The following is a 20,800-nucleotide window of genomic DNA, read 5'->3' as shown; positions in this document are numbered from 1 at the left end:
GTTTGTCCAATTGTACTTTCTAAGGTTTTGTTTTCTTGTTGCAAGATATTAATTGTCTCTCCCCAAATTTTTGAGCTCCTTCCTTATTTCTTCAAGGAAGTCTTTCTGTGCTGGAGACCAGATTGTATTCTCCTTAGAGGTTCCAGGTCTCTCTGAGTTGGGGGGTCTTTCCCTTCCAGGAATTTTTCTATGGATCCACCTTTTCTCTGACCCTTCTTCATTATGCTAAGACCTTGAGTTGGCGGGGGGTGGTTCACCTGGGCTTGAGATCGCTAAAGGCTTTACTGAGTGCAGTTTCTCTGGCTGGCCAGTAGGAGGTGCTGGTTGCCCTCTCTGGAGTGTCTGTGACCTTGGTTGAGAGGCCTTCTCCCTTTGCCCAAAGGGAGGAGTTGGAACTATTGAATTCTTTTGCCTTCAATCAATGGTGGGCTTTACCGTGGCCTGAGGTCATTCCTCAGCTGGGCTGGTTCTTCTGCTCACACATCTGGGCCTGAGGCAGAAGTAGTTTGCATTTGTTTGGGAAGAGGCCTCTGTGCAATGGAGGCATGGACTCAGAGTTCCTCAGACCAGAGGAGCCTAGGGATGGTGTCTGCAGCTCTCCTGCACCAGAACCCCCCCCCCCCCCCAGCCTGGTCCCAGAGCTCCAGGGGGACAGCACCAACACCACGCCTCTGCTTCCCCGCAGACCCAAGCCCCTTTCGTCCAGCCCCACTGCTGATCCAGCAGGTCCAGCCTTCTGGCCCTTAGACTCCAGGTTCCAATTTAGTGGTTAATCTGGCTGATCCGGGGCTGATCATCCCTCTGAGCCCAGACTCACTCGCCCTAATTCAGCCAAAGCTGCTGCGGGAGACAAATCCTGAGGTAGATGTTCTTTCTCCTGGCTTTTCTTTCTGGGTTTTGTGGGTCGGATTTCTTTTAAGAGGTTTGTTTCATGTGATAGATGGGGAAGAGATCAGGAAACTTTAGAACTGTGCCTGTCTTCTCTCTGCCATCTTGGCTGGAACTGTCGGAAAATAATTTAATAAAATAAGTAAAATATATTTTAAAAAAGAAGCATCTTTCAGGGGATACTTTTACCTCACATTGCAGTGCTTAGGTATTTGTAAAAAAATCTTAAAAATAATTGTAGCTTTCGCTCTAATATATTTTGCTCAGGATAAGAATGTAGAGAAATTCTTCAGAGAACTCAGTAAAAACATCTAAATTAAATTAACATGTACTTTGATATTTAATGACTTCAATACAAATGTGAATATTTCACTGGTAGTACAGTGAAACATACTTAAAAAAACCCCATGAGGAATAACAAAAGCTTACAACCTAAACAGAAATCTTATAACTCCTTTTTTAGGTGTTTTGTTTTTTTGCTAGGCAATGGGGTTAAGTGGCTTGCCCAAGGCCACACAGCTAGGTAACTATTAAGTGTCTGAGTCTGGATTTGAACTCAGGTACTCCTGATTCTAAGGCCACTGCTCTATTCACTGTGCTACCTAGCTACCCCAATCTTCTAACACTTTACCATGAACACATTCTTTGAGAACAGAGTTAAGAGATAAAAAAATATTAAAAATATAAATGAAAATGATTATATTTGAAAGGATTGAAAATACATGTTTATGGCTGTGAGAATAATTTCTGAATTAGCTATTTGTGTCAGATTGTAGGCTTGTTAAAGCAAAGTCATTGTCAAATGAAGAGATTAAAAATGAGAAAAAATTCTGTCTAATTAAGGCAATATCAACTCAATCTATTTAAACAAGTTGTAGATGCTAAAAAATATGGAAATGGATAAAAAAACAAGACATTGATTTGAAATAGCCCCATTTCTTAAGGAAGTTAACTAATATACGCTGATCCCTATAGACCAAAAAATGCCTAGAAGTTGATCATCAGTCAATCAAAAAATGTCTATTAAGTGCCTAAATAAAGAGTCTACTAGAGATGAGGGTTTAAAGAAATTGATTCTCAAGAAATCTCAAAGAAGGGAAGATTATAGGAGACATAAGAAAAAGTCTCAACTTTATTATTAACCTAAAAAAACAAATCAAGAAAATATTACTACCAGCCAATACACCTACTTTCTTACAACATGTTAAAAAGATTAATCTACACATTTATTAAGGTCATCCTTAATGAAGGTAGATAATAATTGAAGTTTTTTTTTCAAATAGCAGTCAATAACAAGCTATATCATTACAGACATACAAATGACCAAAAGGTTTGACAAATACAAGATTCCACTCTAGTTATCATTATCTATAAAAAAGACATTTGTTGGGGCAGCTAGGTGGTGCAATGGATAGACACCAGCCCTGGAATCCAACCATAGCCACTTAATAATTTACCTAGCTGTGTGACCTTGGGCAAGTAGCTTAAAACCATTGCCTTGTAAAAAAAAAAAGACATTTGATTAGAAAGAACAAAATGCCAAAAGGCCTGTCCTCCAAATATTTTTCATGCATACATCAAAATAATTTATGATTCACTGATAATTATAATAAAAGGGATAACTTTGTTTGATGACCCACTGATTATAAATATCAAGGCCTAAGATAGAGAGGGGCAGTTAGGTGGCACAGTAGAGTCAGAAGAACCTGAATTCAAATTCAACCTCAGACACTTGATGTTCACAAAAACTAAAAACAAACAAACCAATAAAAGAAACAGCCTCCCCAAAAACCAACATTACATAGACTGCTAAGAAACAACTGTAGTCACTTAAAGGAATTTGGCCCATCTTCTCTTTAAAAAAATCCATTGGATATAGAATGCTTCCATTCATTTAGATGAATTCAAATAACTTGGGTTATTAGTACATACATTCTGAGAAGATCCTGCAAATGGACAGTGAGCTAGGCCGAGAATTAAACAAGAGAAGAATGACCTAGACTATCCTTTGAGATATTGTATAGTGCTTTTAATGACTTCAAACTGGTCAAAGGCCCTAATGAATTTATTTTTAAATAAATATTCTTTAATTGATGTTTATGTTTGTTAAAACAAAGTCAATATCAAATGAGAATTAATAGGACTTTTAATCAAGGCAAATCGTTGACTTGGGCCAAATGGCATAGTAGAGACTTTTCAACACCCTAGGGGACTCACAGATTTCCTCTCTGAAGGGAACAGAATATAACAGACCTAGCACTAGGGAATGGAGTCAGAGTTAATCCATATTACACTGTTCATGGAATACCAATCTCCAAAGACTAAAAGTTGAAGTTCATCCAAAAGTCAATGGAGAGGTACATGGTGAGCATTTGTGGACTACAAAACATATCAACAAAAATAAGTAAAAAATTCCAAAAGGGATATGTCTAATCAGAAAAGGAATTATTGTATACTTTTATTCTATGGTCATCTACATTTTCAAACAATGACTTTTTAAGAGGATTATATAGATTCCTGGATAAATAAGAGATGTAAAAGTATTTAATGTAACAAAGAAGGGGGTCATCTTCATTGCCACAAGGGGTCAGTACCTGATGCTAAATACTGCTGAGAAAAAAGGCTAATTCTTCAGAAGACACAGAATTGTTTCTGTTGTGCAAACCCATATCATCTGACTGGACTCATAAAAATATGAATACTAAACACCCAGAGAAGATTAGGGATTCCACTTTCAAATGTGATGAAATCGGTGGACAGTATGGATCTTATGGAGTATATTCCACTAGCCCCATGATAATTCTGGTTACAGAAAAAATACTTGTTAGATAATGATATCATAACCAAGATGTGGTTCCAACCTAATTTAAGAAGTAAGCAGCTTACTAGCTACTCATAAGGAATTCTTCCCTCTTTACCATTTCTCCCAGGTCCCTGACCCTATTCTGGTCTCTACTGGGGTCCTTACAATTTCCAGATATACCTAGAATTCAGATCAGTAGAATGAAAGAATGAATCTCCAGATACCTGCTAATAAGTAATTGTTTAAAAACTGGCTTGAATATTATAATCTTGACATCCTTCTGGTATCAGAAGGGTTTCTATCACTCTGAAAAAAATAGGTGATATAGCAAGGGATGAAAAATAAAGTGTGTACTCACTGGTTGGGAAATAGTTGTAAAAACGATGATATATGAATGTAGCAGAATATGTAGGTAGAGGAAGTGTTGTATTAACAGATTTAGGGAAAAATAGTACAATTAAGAGAAAATATGTGTAATGTCTACAGCACTGAAATATTGTTTTTTCAGTCATTTTTGGTTGTTTCTGACTCCCATTTGGAGTTTTCTTGGAAAAAGATACTGGAGTAATTTGCCATTTCCTTCTCCAACTCATTTTCCAAATGAGAAAACTGAGGCAAAGAGGGTTAAGTGATCCTGTCCAGGGTTACACAAGCTAATAAGTGTCTGAGGCTAGATTTGAATTCAGATCTTCCTGCCTCCAGGACTGGTCTCTATACACGGTACCACTCAGCTGGCCATTGTAAATGTAAATATCATTAAAAGGAAAAACTCTGAAAAAATCAGGAAAGCACATACCTCCTTCCTTATTACACTTGACAAATGCAGAATATGGTAAATACATATTTACTAAATAAGTGGAAGTAGTTTTCTATCATAGTGACTGACCAAGCAGGAACTAAAGGTAGTTTCATAGGAAGAAGAGCTAAGAATTTGTTCTGGATTGGGCTATGAATTTGACCCGAGTGGTGTCCCTTGATAACCTATTGAGAGCAACATGAGAGAATGAGGCTAAAGGTCAGGGAAATAGGAACAGTTTGGTTTATCCAATAGCTTCCTATTCCTTTTATGGCAGGTTAGGGGAATCCCAGGATCAGATTTCTAGTCTCTGTAACCTAACCTTTTTGTTCTGTGTGGTATTTTTACCCTTTTTCCTTAATTTCTAGTTAAAATATTTTATAAAGTCCAATTCCTATTGGCAGGTAAGCTAATGGATAGGAGGGGGCATTGATACTAGCTGGGCAAGTCTAGTGGTAATAATAGAGAAATAGAAGGAGTTTACCCTAAGAATTTTATAGTGTTTGGTGGTTAAAAGTCATAAGATCATCGCTAGCTTAAGTGATCATAAAATTTGAACTGGATGAAATCTTGGACAGCATATGGTACAATCTCCTTACCTTAATATGTAATAATTATAACCACAATATTGTGTTTTAAGTTTAAAAAGTAATTTGTGTATATTATCTTATTTGATCCTTATATTTCTATGAAGTGGGGATTATAACTATTATAATTTCCATTTTTACAATTTGGTAAACTGAGTCTCAGAAAAGTTAAATGACAGGTCTATGGTCACCCAGTTAATATCAGTCAGTATACAGAGGCCAGAGAGGTAATCTAGCTTATCCAAGATCATAGAGATAATATGTCTCAGAGTTGGGAGACTGAAATTTGGAATAGGAGACTAGAAATAGTAGACCAGAACTCCTACTGTGTCTGACTGTAGTTTGGTTGGTATCTTTTTCCCCAGACTGGGATATCTCACTTTCTTATGTGCTCCCTACTTAGGTCTGCTATCTTCATCACCATAAATGTTATTAATTGTCTGCTCTGTTCAATTGAAGCTATTAAAAAACCAGTGACTGCCCTTTAAGGGGCCTTCAGTCTAGCTAGGAAGACAAGTCACCCAGGGGAAAAGTAAATAACACCCCAAGAGAGCCTGCACTTGATGCCAATTTAGTGGTATAGACAATACTTGATAGAGAAACTCAGAGGAAATGAGGAAACTGAGGCAAAGAGGGTTAAGTGATCCTGTCCAGGGTTACACAAGCTAATAAGTGTCTGAGGCTAGATTTGAATTCAGATCTTCCTGCCTCCAGGACTGGTCTCTATACACGGTACCACTCAGCTGGCCATTGTAAATGTAAATATCATTAAAAGGAAAAACTCTGAAAAAATCAGGAAAGCACATACCTCCTGGTCATTGCAATATGGGAAGGGGAGTAGGAAAGGGAAGGCTTCATAGAGTCCGACAAAAGATGGACATTTTCATTCCAGCTCTATCATTATCTGAACTGTGTGGTCAAGTCATTTCACCTCTGTTGGGCTCTCAAGTCTCTCTTCATATAATGCTTCTGGGCTAATTTTCTTTCACTCTTAAATTTTTCTTGCACTTATTTCTATAGGTAAATGTTGTATTTTCTCTAGACTGCAGCTTCTTTCAGGGCAAGGCAGGGATTTTTCTTTTTTTCCTAATGCTTAGCACTAGGAGATTCTGGATAAATGTTAGTTGAATTCAACACAAAGAGTATAACACAACTGAACAACAATTAATAAAGTAAGCTTCTAATCTATTTCTAATCTAATTTAATCTATCTAACTTTTCTAATCTAATCTATTGACTGCAAATATTGCTCAAATATTGCAAATTGCTCATCCTTTCTTGTGCTTCCTAGAACTACAGAGGCCACAACCTGTGGGTTAACTGTGCTAACTATTAAGACTATCTACACATGACCATGAAACTTTAGTCCTTGAAGGAAAGTCAGAGAGGACTTGAGAGAGTAGCAGGGTAACTTTTAGTAGAAAAGAAATTTTTGAGGTAAATCAGTGTTTTAGCAAAAAATAATATGTTTTTCTGGAAAGACTTGCAGAACTGATGTTGAGTGAAGTACATATTAATAGCAATATTGTGTGATGATCAACTAGGAAGGACTTGCTCATTTCAGCAGTACAATAATCAAAGACAATTCTAAAAGATTTGTGATGGGAAATATCATCCACATCCAGAGAAGGAACTATAGAGTTTTTAAATGTAGACCAAAGCTTACTATCTTCAATTTTTTAAAGTTGTCTTATGTTTTATGTTTTTCCCCTTTTTGATTTGATTCTTCTTTCACAACATAATATGTATATATGTTTAACATAGTTATACCCATATAACCTATAATAAATTGCTTTCTGTCGGGAGAGGTGGGAAGAAAGAGAGGAAGGGAGAAAAATGTGAAACTCAAAAATCTTACAAAAATGATTGCTGAAAACTATCTTTGCAAGCAGTTGGAAAAATAAAAAAAACAGGCAACCTAATGGAAACAGGAAAATAAGCATGGAATCAGATGAGCAGAGGTGAGGTCTTTGTTTTGGGGAGAGAATGTGGAAATTGCTTATGAGCTTCACAAAATAGCCTCACAAAAACAAGGGCACAGGCAACCAGAGATCTTGACTCCATCACTCTTATTCCAAGGAAAAAAAATATTTGGGACCAGAACAGTTCAGAGTTGAATCTATGTAGATTAGCTTTCTTAACAGTTATCTGAAGCAGAAAAAAACAATGGTCCAGTGTGGCCTCAATTCAATATTGGGCTTCAAATCACTGGCTTCCACATGTAATTTCACTGCATCTCTGAATTTTGCAAGAAGAAATAAATGGTAGTAGTGTGGAATAACTGTAGACAAGATGCCAGCTTTAGCCAACCCAGATCAGTGCTGTAGTTAAGGTCATAACCACTTAGAATCTTGAAGTTAAAGGCTGCCTTTTGCCTCTGTGTTTTCCCCTTGCTGATTTCACTACTGGGAAACCTGTTTTAAAAAGGGCTCTTCAGCACTCAATGGCAATTTCTCAAAATGTAGCTTGATTCAAGACATTTTCTTCTCACTAAATACATCTATTTATCATCCATCTTCATGGATAGGTCAGATGATCTGGGCAACACTCACTGGCCCCCACACTGACAACTCTAAGAATTACAACTCTCTTTAGTTATAAACTGGCATTGGTGAAGGGAAATTTCCATAATGGAAACTTCACACAAAGGAATTTGAAAGGTCTGAATTTTTAAAAAAAAATTAAAAAGAAATGAGTATCTTTAACATGCATGTCTTTTTAACTTGATTTCCTGTGGAAGTCCTGAAATCGAGGTGTCAGCCTGGAGAACTCAAAAGTGCTGTTGGTGAAGAGGAATAGGGTTGGTTCAAAGTTAGTCCCTCCATTCCAATTCTGAATTTAAAAGAACATGAAAAACCAAATAAGATTGAATTTTTCTGCATTTTTTTTAGGTTTTTGCTAGGCAAATGGGGTTAAGTGGTTTGCCCAAGGCCACAGAGCTAGGTAATTATTAAATGTTTGAGACCGGATTTGAACCTAGGTACTCCTGACTCCAGGACCAGTGCTTTTTCCACTGTGCCACCTAGCTGCCCCAATTTTTCTGCATTTTGAACTGGCAGAGATCTGAACAGTATTTAAAAAGGGAAGAAAAGCTAGTGTTCTAATAGACTTTGGAATTGCATGCCATCCTATCAGCTGAACCATAACAAGGTGAGGTAGATATACACCAAGGAGTTGGATAGGAATTTTTTTTAAGGAATAGGCATGATGCCTTGTATTGGCTTTGCTTGGTTTACAGAGCCCTGAAACCAACCAGAGAAAAATACTACCATTAATATACCAGAAGTGACCAGTTCAGGTAAGAACAAGGCAGCTAAAATAATATGATGTTTTGAGGAAAATAACTAAAAAAAGGTGGAAACATAGATTAAAAAAATTTTAATGTTGATGAAAAAAGGCTTTGAGAGAGGATGCCTTCTAGGATTTCTTTCTTTGTTTTTTCAAGGCAATAGGTTAAGCGACTTGCCCACTGTCACACAACTAGGTAATTATTAAGTGTTTGAGGTCAAATTTGAACTCAGATCCTCCTGACTGTAGGGCTGGTGCTCTATCCACTGCACCACTTACCTACTCCTTAGAATTTATATTTCTAAGAAAAGAAAAGAACTTGACTTGGATTTAAAATGTCTAAAGAAAACTTTATTCTTTTATTGGGAAGTAATGGAGGAGATTTTAAGTTAAAACCAATGTTTGTCTCCTTGAAATCCTTACTCTTTGAAAGGCTACAACATCAATCCCTTCCAGTTCTTTGGCAAACAAATAAGGAAGCATGGATGACTAATGCTGTTTCTGAAGAATGATTTTCTATATTTTAGCCCATCTGTTGAAAAATATAACAACAATTACAATATTGGATTTAAAGCATTACTGATTTTAGATAATGCCTCAGGTAATCCAACTAACTGTACTTGAGTTGTATCAGCAATTTGCTGAGATATGAATAAAGTTATCTGCACCTATATGAAGATTTAAAAAAAGGGAAGACAGTTTGATTTATGCTGCTGAACTATTTTAAATGACAAAAGGAATGTTTCCTTTATATTATCAGTGTAGGCTTATCTTTAAGTGCAACATTCAGTCATTTTTAAGTTTAAAAATTTTTTATTACTTTTATAATAAACTTGAATCTGAAATATGTTTTAATTCTTTTATGTTATTACATTAATAAAGTTTTTAAAGCTTATTTAAAAATTTTTCAATGCATATTTCCATTGAGTTGATCAATTACAATGTAAGATCAAATGAGATAATGTATGTAAAGCACTTTTTGTATTATTTTTATTACATATATGATTATATAATCATAACTTTGAATAGTACAGATTTGAATAACACAGCTGCCCAACAGAATTCATTAATATCACTCTTTAAGACAGATGACAATAATAAAAGAAATTTTTATTTAGGTATGAGTTGGACTAGATGGGTTTTGAAGCCCTTTCTAATTCTAAGATTCTGTGATTCTGTAATATAACAAGCTAAACAGCACATGGGTTACTGCTTGGTCCCAAAGATCAGCAATCATTCAGGATTAAAAGGTAAAATATCATTAATTACATTTATTCCCTTGGATCTAGTTGACTTCTAGGTACTTAATGTATATGTCATGCATTATTTTGTATTATAATTATCTATATCCCCATAGTGTACTATGAGGCAGCTAGCTAGGTGGCTCAATGGCTAGAGCACTGCCCTTGGAGTCAAGAGGATGGAAGTTCGAATTTTGCCTCATACACTTACTTGCTTGTATGACCCTGGGCAAGCCACTTAACCCTAATTACTCCACATCCAAGACCAGTTGTCCTAATTCATATCTGATTACTGGATTCAGGTGGCTCTGGAGGAGAAAGTGAGGCTGGTGACTCAGCACAGCTCCCCTCACTCAAATCCAATTCACTTGCCTGTCATGGCATCACCTCCCTGACGTCATGGTCTTCTTTTAAGGACAAGCTTCATACTAGACTATAAGCTCTGTGAAAACAAGGATTTTGTTTTTTCTAAACTTTGTATCTTCCCCCCTATTCCAAGCACAAGTTAAACTCACTGTAGACATTTAATATATGTTTGTTGAAATGAATGAAATTGAATTGCAACGGTTAAGGAAACAGGAATAATAGAATCCAATACCTGTTTTTCAAAGAATTATAATCAATTCAAACTCAGCAAAATCACTTCAAAATTCTACAAATTCAGTTTCAACATAAATTGATTGAGTACTTGCCATGAACACAACAGCAGTGCTCTCAAGAGTCGAAAGGTAAAAGGAAGCCCCATTGCTCACCCCAGCTGTTTGCCAGTTGGAAAGCATTTTTCATCATGAGTAAACTCGAAGAGAGTTTTTATAGTGTTACCATAATGGTGCGTTTCACACAATGGGCCTCTCAACCAGCCCATATTGCGTTCTGCATTTACAAATAAATATACTACCTTTGTCTCTAAGCAGATTTATAAATTTTTAAGAACAAAAATCACAGGATGCTGTGCCACATGTTAAATACTGGGAACCAGTATGGTACCAGTGACCATGCTTCCAGTAAAAGAAAAGGAGAGAGAAAAGTCATTCATTTGACCTTCTTAAGAAAGAATTTGAGTTCATAGGAAGACAAGAATTTGGAAATCAGTTATTCTGACTTTGAAGAATAAAAGATGGTGGGAGCAGGCACTAGGCTAGGAATCATGGACAAAGATAGATCTGCTGAACCTAGATTTAATCAGCATCTATAGGATACTACTGACTACAAAGGGATTATTACAGTCCAAACCACCCACTGGTGTTTGGATTTATGTTATGTAGAACCTGGTTCGGTAGATATTTTTTCCCCAAATTAACTGTTGGTTGAATCAACTGATTGTGTGACACTCTTGGGATACCACTTGCTGGATGAACAGCAGAAGGGTCTTTGGGAAGACTATTGATTAATCGTTTAGAAAACACTTTCATGAAGGGGAAGTACATGGGGAGACAGCATGAAAAATGTGCTCCTGACCCACCCTAGAACTTAGAAAACACTATGCATCAAGAGATAACTCATTCTATGGCTAAGTCAAAATCCCCGATTTCCTTTGATCACCCTTCTGAAGTTCCTCCTTCCTAAAGCAGCTAGCTAGGATGTGGATAGAGTCAGTCTCAGAAATTCCAGTGTGACTCTGGAAAAATCATTTAACCTTGCTTTGACTCAATTTTCCCATCTGTAAAAGAGAGATAATAACAGTATTGACCTCATAGGGATGGTCTGTTAGGATCAAATGAGAGACTATGAGGGACACCTCCTGTATCAAGCTCCCTCCCCTCAGGTTCTCTGGGGCAGAAGGGGGAATGACAACTGCTTTAATGATTCTCCTTAATTTTAAGAGAAGCAGCTTGGTAGGGGGAGAAAGCACTAGGCTTGGGAGTCAGCAAGGCTTAAGTGCACCTCAGATGCTTAATAACCATGTAACACTGAGCAAGTCTGTGTAACAGAAGAAAAAATACTGATAGGGTAGCTAGATGGTGGAGTGGATAGAGCACCCACCCTGGAGTCAGAAGGACCTGAATTCAAATTTGACCTTAGACACTTTACAAGTTGTGTGACCTTGAGCAAGTCACTTAACTCCCATTGTTGCCACCTTCTAAAAGAAAAAAGTAAAGTTGACAGAATTTGTATTTAAATCCCAGATTTGCAACTTATTACCTCTGTGACCTTGAGTAAGTGCAGTCACTACCCTGGGCCTCAGTTTCCTTGTCTGTAAAATGAGGGGGGTTGAACTGAATGACGTTTTAAGATTTCATCTGGCTCTATGATTGTCCAGTCATTTAACTTTTCTCAAACTCACTTTCTTTATCTATAAAATGGGGATAATAATATTACCTTCTTCAAAAGATTGGTATGTAGATCAAATAAGATAATATAAAACTTTCCTAAATTTTAAAAGATTATATCAATAGTAGTATTTTAATACCTCAACTATATAGTTTATTATCAAATGCTATCTGCAGATTCAGAACATTCCATTTAAAGACCATTTATTTTTTAATAATATGTTATTTTTCCCCAATTGCATGTTAAAACAATTTTTACATAAATTTTTTTTAGGTTTTTGCAAGGCAAATGGGGTTAAGCGGCTTGCCCAAGGTCACACAGCTAGGTAATTATTAAGTGTCTGAGGTCAGATTTGAACTCAGCTACTCTTGACTCCAAGGCTGGTGCTCTATCCACTGCACCACCTAGCCACCCCTCTGCCTAGCCCCCATGTTTTACATTTTAAAAAAATTTTTGGTTCCAAATTCCATCCATCTTTTTCTTCTTTTCCTTCCTCCCTCCCTGAGATAACAACTAATCCAATATAGGTTATAAATGAGCAATCATGTAAAATATTTCCATTAAATAGACCATTTATATTTTGATTCTGGTCAAATAGAACCTTTGCTTCTTTCTTTTTCTTTTTTTAAGAAAACTGGCTCTGAAACACCATCCAGACAAGAATCCAGAGAATCCTGAAGCTGCTGAGAAGTTTAAAGAGATCAACCATGCTCACACTATATTGACAGATTCGACAAAGAGAAATATTTATGATAAATATGGGTCTCTGGGACTCTATGTGGCAGAGCAATTTGGAGATGACAATGTTAATACTTACTTCATACTGTCCAGCTGGTGGGCAAAGGTGAGACTAACTTCTTTGAAGGGTTTTCCTGGAAAATCTTGGATTTGTGTAGTTTTTTGATTCTTTTTTTTTTTTTTTACTTAACTATATTGTCATTCAAGTCATAGTTACATAGGTATCACTTCCCTGAAAAGGTGCTATCTGAGGAATTTTCCTTTCTGCTTTAATTGATCAAACAATTAAAATACACAGCATGTCTTGTAGCACTTCAAGCTATTAATTATACTTGAAGTTGGAGCTTCAGGTTAATTCAGACTCCCCCATCCTCTTCAGTAATGACTAAATAAAAAGTGAATCATTACTCAAAGCAGAAAAAATTCCATTTGTGTGACAACTGCTTAATAAATTATTTTAGAACAAATTTAGCTGTGTACTCTACTATATATAGCACGGGCTACAGAAACAACAATAATCAAGGAGATGGTATGTGGTAATTGTGTCACATATGCTCACCTTGAGCTCTCTCTGAGGGAGTGAAGAAAGGAAGTGGGGGAAAGGTGAGAATTAAGAAGTACTAAGACTAGGAGGTGAAATATATATAGTGTATGGACTAAAATTGCAGGTAGACAGTGGGTGGAGGGGAGAATCTGCATTTTAGGAACCTTGTGTCATTAGAATCTACTTGGATATACAGCTACCAGATTTGGTTTCCAAAATATTCCCAATATAAGAACAGACTCTTGCAATAATGGTGGCCTTGGGTCACTATATATCTACATATGTACATGGTCCTCTATATAGGTATAGACCAAAGTCATGATATGTATATTTATAATATATAAATTCAACTATATATTATAGTCCTTGATGGCTCTTATCCACAAAGGGATCAAACTTAATCGGTATGAGTCTAGTATTTCCTATTCTGGATGCTGTTCCCATTCTCATCTTCATCTGCAAACATTGAAAAAATAAAAATGATCAAATGAAATAATTTAGATCAATTTGATAAATATAAGCAGTCACCAACTTAGAAATACCTACATGAGAAAGGATACAGGCTTCCCTCCCTTGAAGCCAGAAATTGTTACACTTTTGTTTTTTTATCCTTCAGTATTTAGTGTTGTGTCTGGCAGATGGTAGGGACTTAATAAATCCCCCCTGAATCTGACATGAATCGTCTCCCCAGTAAGAAAAATCACCTTTTCACCGTAGCCACCAGAGGTAGTCTGGTGTAGTAGAAGGAACAATATGTGAAGTCAGGAGAGACTTGGCCTCTGACCCTTACCAGTTGCATGAACATAGGCAAAACAGGGCAGCTAGGTGGTGTAGTGGATAAAGCACTGGCCTTAGAGTCAGGAGGACCTGGGTTCAAATCCGGTCTCAGACACTTAATGATTACCTAGCTGTGTGGCCTTGGACAAGCCACTTAACCCCATTTGCCTTGCAAAAAACCTAAAAAAAGAACATAGGCAAAACCTGGTCTATGAACTTCCATGAAATCTCAATTTTTTCATCTATAAAAAAGAAGGGACAATAATAATATCCTTAATAACTGGCACTTGAGGATGCTATGAGGATCTGATGAGAGAATAACTTAAACTGCTTCACAAATCTCCAAGTGTTATATAAATGTTAGTCATCATGCACTTTCCAGTGCTTCTCAGACCCCTTACTTTCTTAATTGGAGAATCCCCACTCTCCTTCTGCTGCAAGTGGAACCTGTTGCATCCCAGTCAGAAGATACAGATTTAACATAAGAGGATAGGTTAGTGCACAAAATAGAATTACATTAGAAAAACACATAGAACCTATGTCTTACATCACATATTAGACTTTTAAATTAATTTTTACAATTTTATAACGTTTTCACACAAAATAATATAAAACAATGCTATAATTTTGCACTACTCTTTAAATTATGATTTAAATGGACTTTGACAGTGATAGTAAATAACATTCATATGGTGCTTTAACGTTTTTGAAATATATTACATAAATCATTTCATTACTCAATAGTTTTTCTTGTGAATGGAAATGTGTCAAACAACTTGATTTACAAATGTACACTTGTAACATGATCCATTCATAAATTAGAGATTGACTACACATTGATGAAGAAGTTGGGTTAATCTCACTACTTACTTTAGGGAGGTCAAAACCACCCAGAAGCAATTCCCTCAACTTCCTTCTTCTCTACTCAAGATGTTTGTATCTTTGTTTTTCCTTCTTTCTTTCTACTCCCTTCTCCTTCCCAAGCTTTACCCTTCCTTTGCATTCTTTATTTCATTTTCTTACGACTCCTCTGGGAACTTTTCCATCACATTTTCCTCCCTTGAATTTTTGTTTTCTTTCCTCTAATAATTCTTTCCCCTTTGTCTAAAAACATAGGCTCATAGTTTTAGAGATGGAATGCTAACCCTAATCTCTGAAGTCATTAAGTCCAATCCAGCTGAGATTCAGGGAAAGTGAAATACTTAAGTCTCATAGATAAGTTGGCAGAAAGGGATTTGAACTCAGATATCTCTGCAAAGACAACACTTTTCCTAATTCATCAAGAAGGCAAGTGACTTAATTATTCTCAAGCAACTTATATGTAAAGCAAAAGGGATAAATAAGAACCCAAGTTTTTCCAGACTCCAATTTTCCTGCCTCAAGACCACACTATACTCCTCTATACACTTAATAGTATATAGGTTGCTCTCCTTTGCATTTCAATGAGTAAATATCTGATGGATTCTAAAAGACTGATTAAAGATTTAAACTCCAATCTGATAATATCTATAGATTCTCTTCTACCACACTTCTAAATTTGTACTTGCAGTTTGGATTTTGTGATGGAACCAAGTTTAAAGTACTCAGTGGGTTCATACTCCTAATGATAGCTGACAAGCCCCCATTGTCACATTCATCCTTAATAGTAAGTCATTTGAATAGGTCTCAAAAAAAAAGGCATTTACTGAAATGTCATAGAATGAACAGTATGAGGAAAATGTGACCTTTATTGACCTTTGGTTTACTTTCCCACAATCACACACTGAAGTTGCCCTTACAGTTGTAACTTGGACTTTCTCCCCTATGACAAAATGGTATGTGGGACACCTCAATGGAGCATGGGGAAGAAGTAGTAGAGAACAGAGAGGTGAAGGCTATTTGAATATAATGTGAACTAAAATGGCAGGTGGATAGTAGAGCAAAAATATCTGCATTTTAGGAGAATCCTCTTGGATATAGAACCACCAGGTTGTCTTTCCAAAGTATTCTCAATATATGTATGACTTCATGTGATGATGGTAGCTTTGAGTCACTTTACATTTGTGTATATACATGGTTCTCTATGTAGGTATAGACTAAAGTTATAATATACATAATTTATATATAACTATTACTAGTCAAGTCCTTGATGGATCTTATCCTTACTGGGATCAAGTTTAACTGGTTAGAGAGACACATAATCTTTATTTTGCTAAAACTAAAAAATTAATATTTTACCAGTTTCATGAAAGTTAGATGAGTGTGACCTTTCAGTAGGAGGAGAAACATAAACTTCACACTGTTAAAACAGGATCATTACTGTTCTTATTTTGATCATTGAGAGGGACCTTATAGGCTAGTCTTTCTAGCTTGTACTTGAACAGGAACCTACAGCATCTTTGACAAGCAGTCATTCAGTCTCTGCTTGAAGACCTCCAATGCTGGAGATATGAGTATTTTCTAAGGCATCTCATTCCATTTAGGGCAGTTCCAATTACTTCCATAAACTTTCACTCATTGCTGCTGGTTCTGCCCTATATACAAGTGTATTCTCTTTTCACATGACAGCTCTTCAGATACTTAAAGATGACTATTGTGTTCCCCCTACATCTTCTCTTTATGCAGAAAAGAAAACCCCCCCTTTTCAGATTTAAAAAAAAACTCTAAGACCAGGGGAAAGGGAGGGAGGCTTATAAAATAAGAAAAACCAATGACCAGTAAAGGTGACTCAATTGTAGAGGTATCATCATCTAGGAAAGAAGATTCCCAAAGCAGTAGCCATAGTAATACTAAGGCAGCATGTCAGAGTCATATTGGAAAAGCTAAGTGATGCAGCAGTTGATGGAACACTGGGATTAGAGACAGGTCTTTGACCCTAGGAAAGACATTTAATCTCTGTCTGCTTCAGTTTCTTCAAAATGGGAGCAATCCTAGCATCTACTTCCTAGGGTGGTTGTGAGGATCAAATGAAATGACGTTTGTAAAGTGCTATTTTTACAAGGTGCTTGAACATAGTAGTCAATAAATTCCTGTTCCTTTTCTCATATCTTCATGTCTGTCTGTCCACCTCCACCTCTTCCCAGTCCCTTGGAGCCAGGAAATCCTAGTTTCAAGTTCAATAACAATGAAAATATTTTAGTTGGAGATTGGCACTTTCGCCAACTCTCCCATCCAGAGGGATTCCCTATCTGTATGAAGAAAATTCAACACTAAGAGTTCCCATTCCAGATGGAATCACAAGTCTGAGCCAAAGGGAGAAAAAAATATTAAATAATCCTAAGGTGTGAATGTAAGCACTACTTATAAAAATGTCCTGTTTGCCTCAGAGACTTGTCCTTCCTGTTTTTTAGTATAAACTAAAAGTATAGTCTCCCACAATTCTGATTGCTCTAAACTATTTCACTCTCTAAGAAGGTTAATGTAAGAGATGTGTCTCAGGGATGTTTTATATAATTTATGTGAAATGCTGGAAACTGAAATATATATAGTCATTATAAAAAGCCATAGTTATTGTTCAGGCAGTCTCTGAATTTCCCAGGAACCTGAAGGACAGAGCTCCTGGAGTAAAGCCCTTTGCAGAGTTGTCTTTGGTGGTATAGCATCATTGCCACTATTAGTCACCCAGGAAAATGAGCCCATTCACCTAACCCTGCCCCTTTCTTCTCAAGTGAATGCTGTTCCTACTTACTTCAGTTGAGTCATGCACAAGTCAAAAAGGGAGAGGGTGAATTTTATCTCCCAATTTCCTGTCTTGGTGTTTGGCTAGCAGATATTGCTTTGGAGAAAGCAATTCTCTTTTGATAGGTCTCTAATAAACCCAGACTGGTTGATTCATTCTAGCCTATGGCTTTTTATAATGACCAGACATATTTCAAAATTTTTAAGAATAACTTTTTGATTTTCTTTGAAATTAAATTTTTAAAATTAAAATTAATTTATCAATGTAAAAACAAACCCAGGAACTATATAAATAAAATTATTCAAGTTATTTTTATACAAATATACAAATAATTTATACAAATACAAATTTATACAAATAATTGGAGAAATAATTATTGTTCATGGGTATGCAGGGTCAAAATAATAAAAAGACAATTTAACCTTAACTAATTCATATATTCATTGCCATCCCAATTAAATTATCAAAAAATGAATTAGAAAAAATAATGACAAAATTCATTTAGAACAAAAAGTCAAGGATGTCAAAAGAACTAATGGGAAAAAAAGTAAAGGAAAGTGGTTTAGTGGTACCAGAATCTCAAGTTGTCATTATCAAATCTATCTGATACTGGCTAAGAAATAAAAAGGTAGGTCAATGGGACAGAGTAGACATGTAATTTACAGCAGCAAATAAATATAATAACCTTGTATTTGACAAGTGTAAAGATTAAGATTTGGGGGTAAAAATTTCATTATTTGTAAAAATTCTTGGGAAAAATGGAAAGCACTATGACAGAATCTGGGCACAATACATGACCTATATATAAAGATTGCAGGAAAATTTGAAAAACATGGAATAGGTTACATTTTTTTTTAGAAAAACTAAATGCCTACAACTTCTCCTGGGCTGGCAGAATATGTTAGGAGAGGGGTAAAAACCAATTCAATTATTTTGGAAAAAACAGTTATTAAATGCCCACTGGAGGGAATGTATTGGGTATGGGGGAACATAAAGAAGTAACACTATCTCTCCCCTCAAGTGTCTTTTCTTAAAAGGAGGAAATTGTGTTTGTACCAGTAAATAAGTGTGGAATGAGGTGGAATGTTATAAGGGCAAAGGTGATATTTATCCTAAGTGTTGTATGTTTTAAAAAGGACATCCAATATTGCTTTCAACCGAAAAGGTGAGGGTTTGAGGTTCGGAAAGACTTCTTTTGGGAACTAGAAACTGAGCTGGACTTAGGCAGAGAAAGATTTTTAGCAGGTGGAGCTCAAGGTCCAGTCTTAGGGAGATAACCTGGGTGAAAACTAAGCATGTATATATGCAATTCATGTGAATGACAGATATATTTACCAGCACATCTTTGAGGAGATTCAAATATCTCAATTCTGAGATAAACACTGATAATTATGTTCTATGATGAGAAATTTATGTTTCCAGAGGATGTTTGTATTTATGGTTTCTTTCATTGTATGGAAGGGGTGAGACTGAGAATGCTAGGGTAGGTAGGTCAAACTTATGATAGATAAACTGAATATGTCAGTCTCCAAACTTTTTTGCCAACTTTGGAGATTTATACCCTCAGAGTGTATGTTGAACTTGGAATCTCAGGACGAGTTTAAAACCTTGCTTCACGGCTTGCTCCTGTGCATCTTTAGACAGGTCATTTATAATTTCTCTGAGCTTCAGTTTCCTCAGCTGTAAAATGCAGGAAATAATTATAGCATCTATAAGGTTAGAATCTAAGAGATAATTTTGCAAACCTTAAATTTCATCTTTGGCTTCTGAAAAACCTCCAAAAAAATTTGATAATGTGTAAACTCTAGCTTCTACAGTTATCTCTTCCACATCATGGAACCCATTACAGTTTTGATATTTCAAGGGTGAGAAATTATATGGAAATTTTTTGGAGGTTTTTCAGAAGCCAAAGATGAAACACAAAAGTCAGCAGATAACACAGAAAAAAGTATAGAAACTCAGAAATGCATAAAATATATGTATAATGTTATAAAATAGTAATGTATTTTTATCTTTTAATAACAATAATTCAACCTTCTTTTCTGGTACTAAGAGAGAACCAAAAACTTTTATGTGGATTTCCCAGATTGAGTGTTGACATGCTCCTAATTCCCTTGATAGAGAAGGGATAACTGTATTATTCTCATTATTTCTAAAACTTCTACAAACTCTAATAATCTACATGTTCCCAACTTAATGGTATTCTGGAAGCACAGTATGATGGTAAAGAATACTGAATTTGGAATCACAGGTATGGGTTCAAAAACTGATTCTGTTGATGACTTCCTACTCATATGTCTTTGGGCAAGTCACTTAGCTAGGTGGTTCAGTGGACTTGAATTCAAATTTAGCCTCAGACATTAGCTATGTAATCCTGGGCAAGTCACTTAACCTTTTCACTCTAGTTTTCTCAACTGTAAAGTGGGGATAACCCTATTTTAGAGTTAGCATGAAGATCAACTGGGAGAATATTTGTAAAGAGTTTAGCACATTATCTGGCAAATTGTAGAAATGCTTATTATCTGGACCTCATTTTCTTTATATCTAAAGTCACAGGATTGAACTACATAACTTCTCCTGCCCTGAATCTATGATCCTAAGACCCCCGTGGGTCCAAAGACCTTCTCTGGAATTTTTCCTTCTCTTCCCTTGTCTCATCCAGTCCCTGTTTGTACTATTTGGCATCTTGACGGGCTGCTACTTTTGCTGCTGCCTCTGCTGCTGTTGTAACTGCTGCTGTGGCCACTGTCGATCCAATTCTCCAAAAGAAGGAAAAGGAGACATCTACATGTCCTCAGAAGACCTGGAGGAGCAAATAAGGAGTGACATGGAAAAAGGTACTGTAAAATGGACCTTGAGGAAGGGATGGATGTTCAGCTTAAGTGTCTGGCTATATGGAAGGTACTAAGTTCTGTTAAAGCGTTCGAGCATCTGATAGATCTCAGAAACCAAACTAGGTGGGAGCTCAGATTTGGCACTTCCTTTTGGTGTCCTCAGCCTGCATAAGAGAAAAAGGAGATGACGATTCAGTTATTCAGTAAGCAAACATTTATTAAGTGACTCATATATGTGAGGCTAGGAAGCTAGGAGGCACAGTGGATAGAGAGCCAGTCCTAGAGGCAGGAAGATTTGAATTCCAGTCTAGCCTCAAATCCAGATACTTACTAGCTGTGTGACCCTGGGCAAGTCACTTGGCTCTGTTTGCCTCAG

General features: G+C 36.3%; 1 protein-coding gene across 6 annotated transcripts in view; it reads left to right on the top strand.

The window, feature by feature from the left end:
• DNAJC5B (DnaJ heat shock protein family (Hsp40) member C5 beta) overlaps positions 1–20,800 on the top strand; it is a 114,504-nt gene that overhangs the window by 79,376 nt on the left and 14,328 nt on the right. For all 6 annotated transcript variants that reach the window (XM_074204822.1, XM_074204825.1, XM_074204823.1 and 3 more), the window contains 2 exons: positions 12,504–12,717; positions 20,253–20,427. In XM_074204822.1, coding sequence (XP_074060923.1) covers positions 12,504–12,717; positions 20,253–20,427 — 389 coding nt within the window. The remainder of the gene's footprint in view (positions 1–12,503; positions 12,718–20,252; positions 20,428–20,800) is intronic.

Source organism: Macrotis lagotis, chromosome X, assembly GCF_037893015.1.
Source record: "Macrotis lagotis isolate mMagLag1 chromosome X, bilby.v1.9.chrom.fasta, whole genome shotgun sequence".
NCBI classification, from domain to species: Eukaryota; Metazoa; Chordata; class Mammalia; order Peramelemorphia; family Peramelidae; genus Macrotis; species Macrotis lagotis.
The sequence above is the reverse complement of the archived record's forward strand: the minus strand, read 5'-3'. Positions and strand labels throughout refer to the sequence as shown.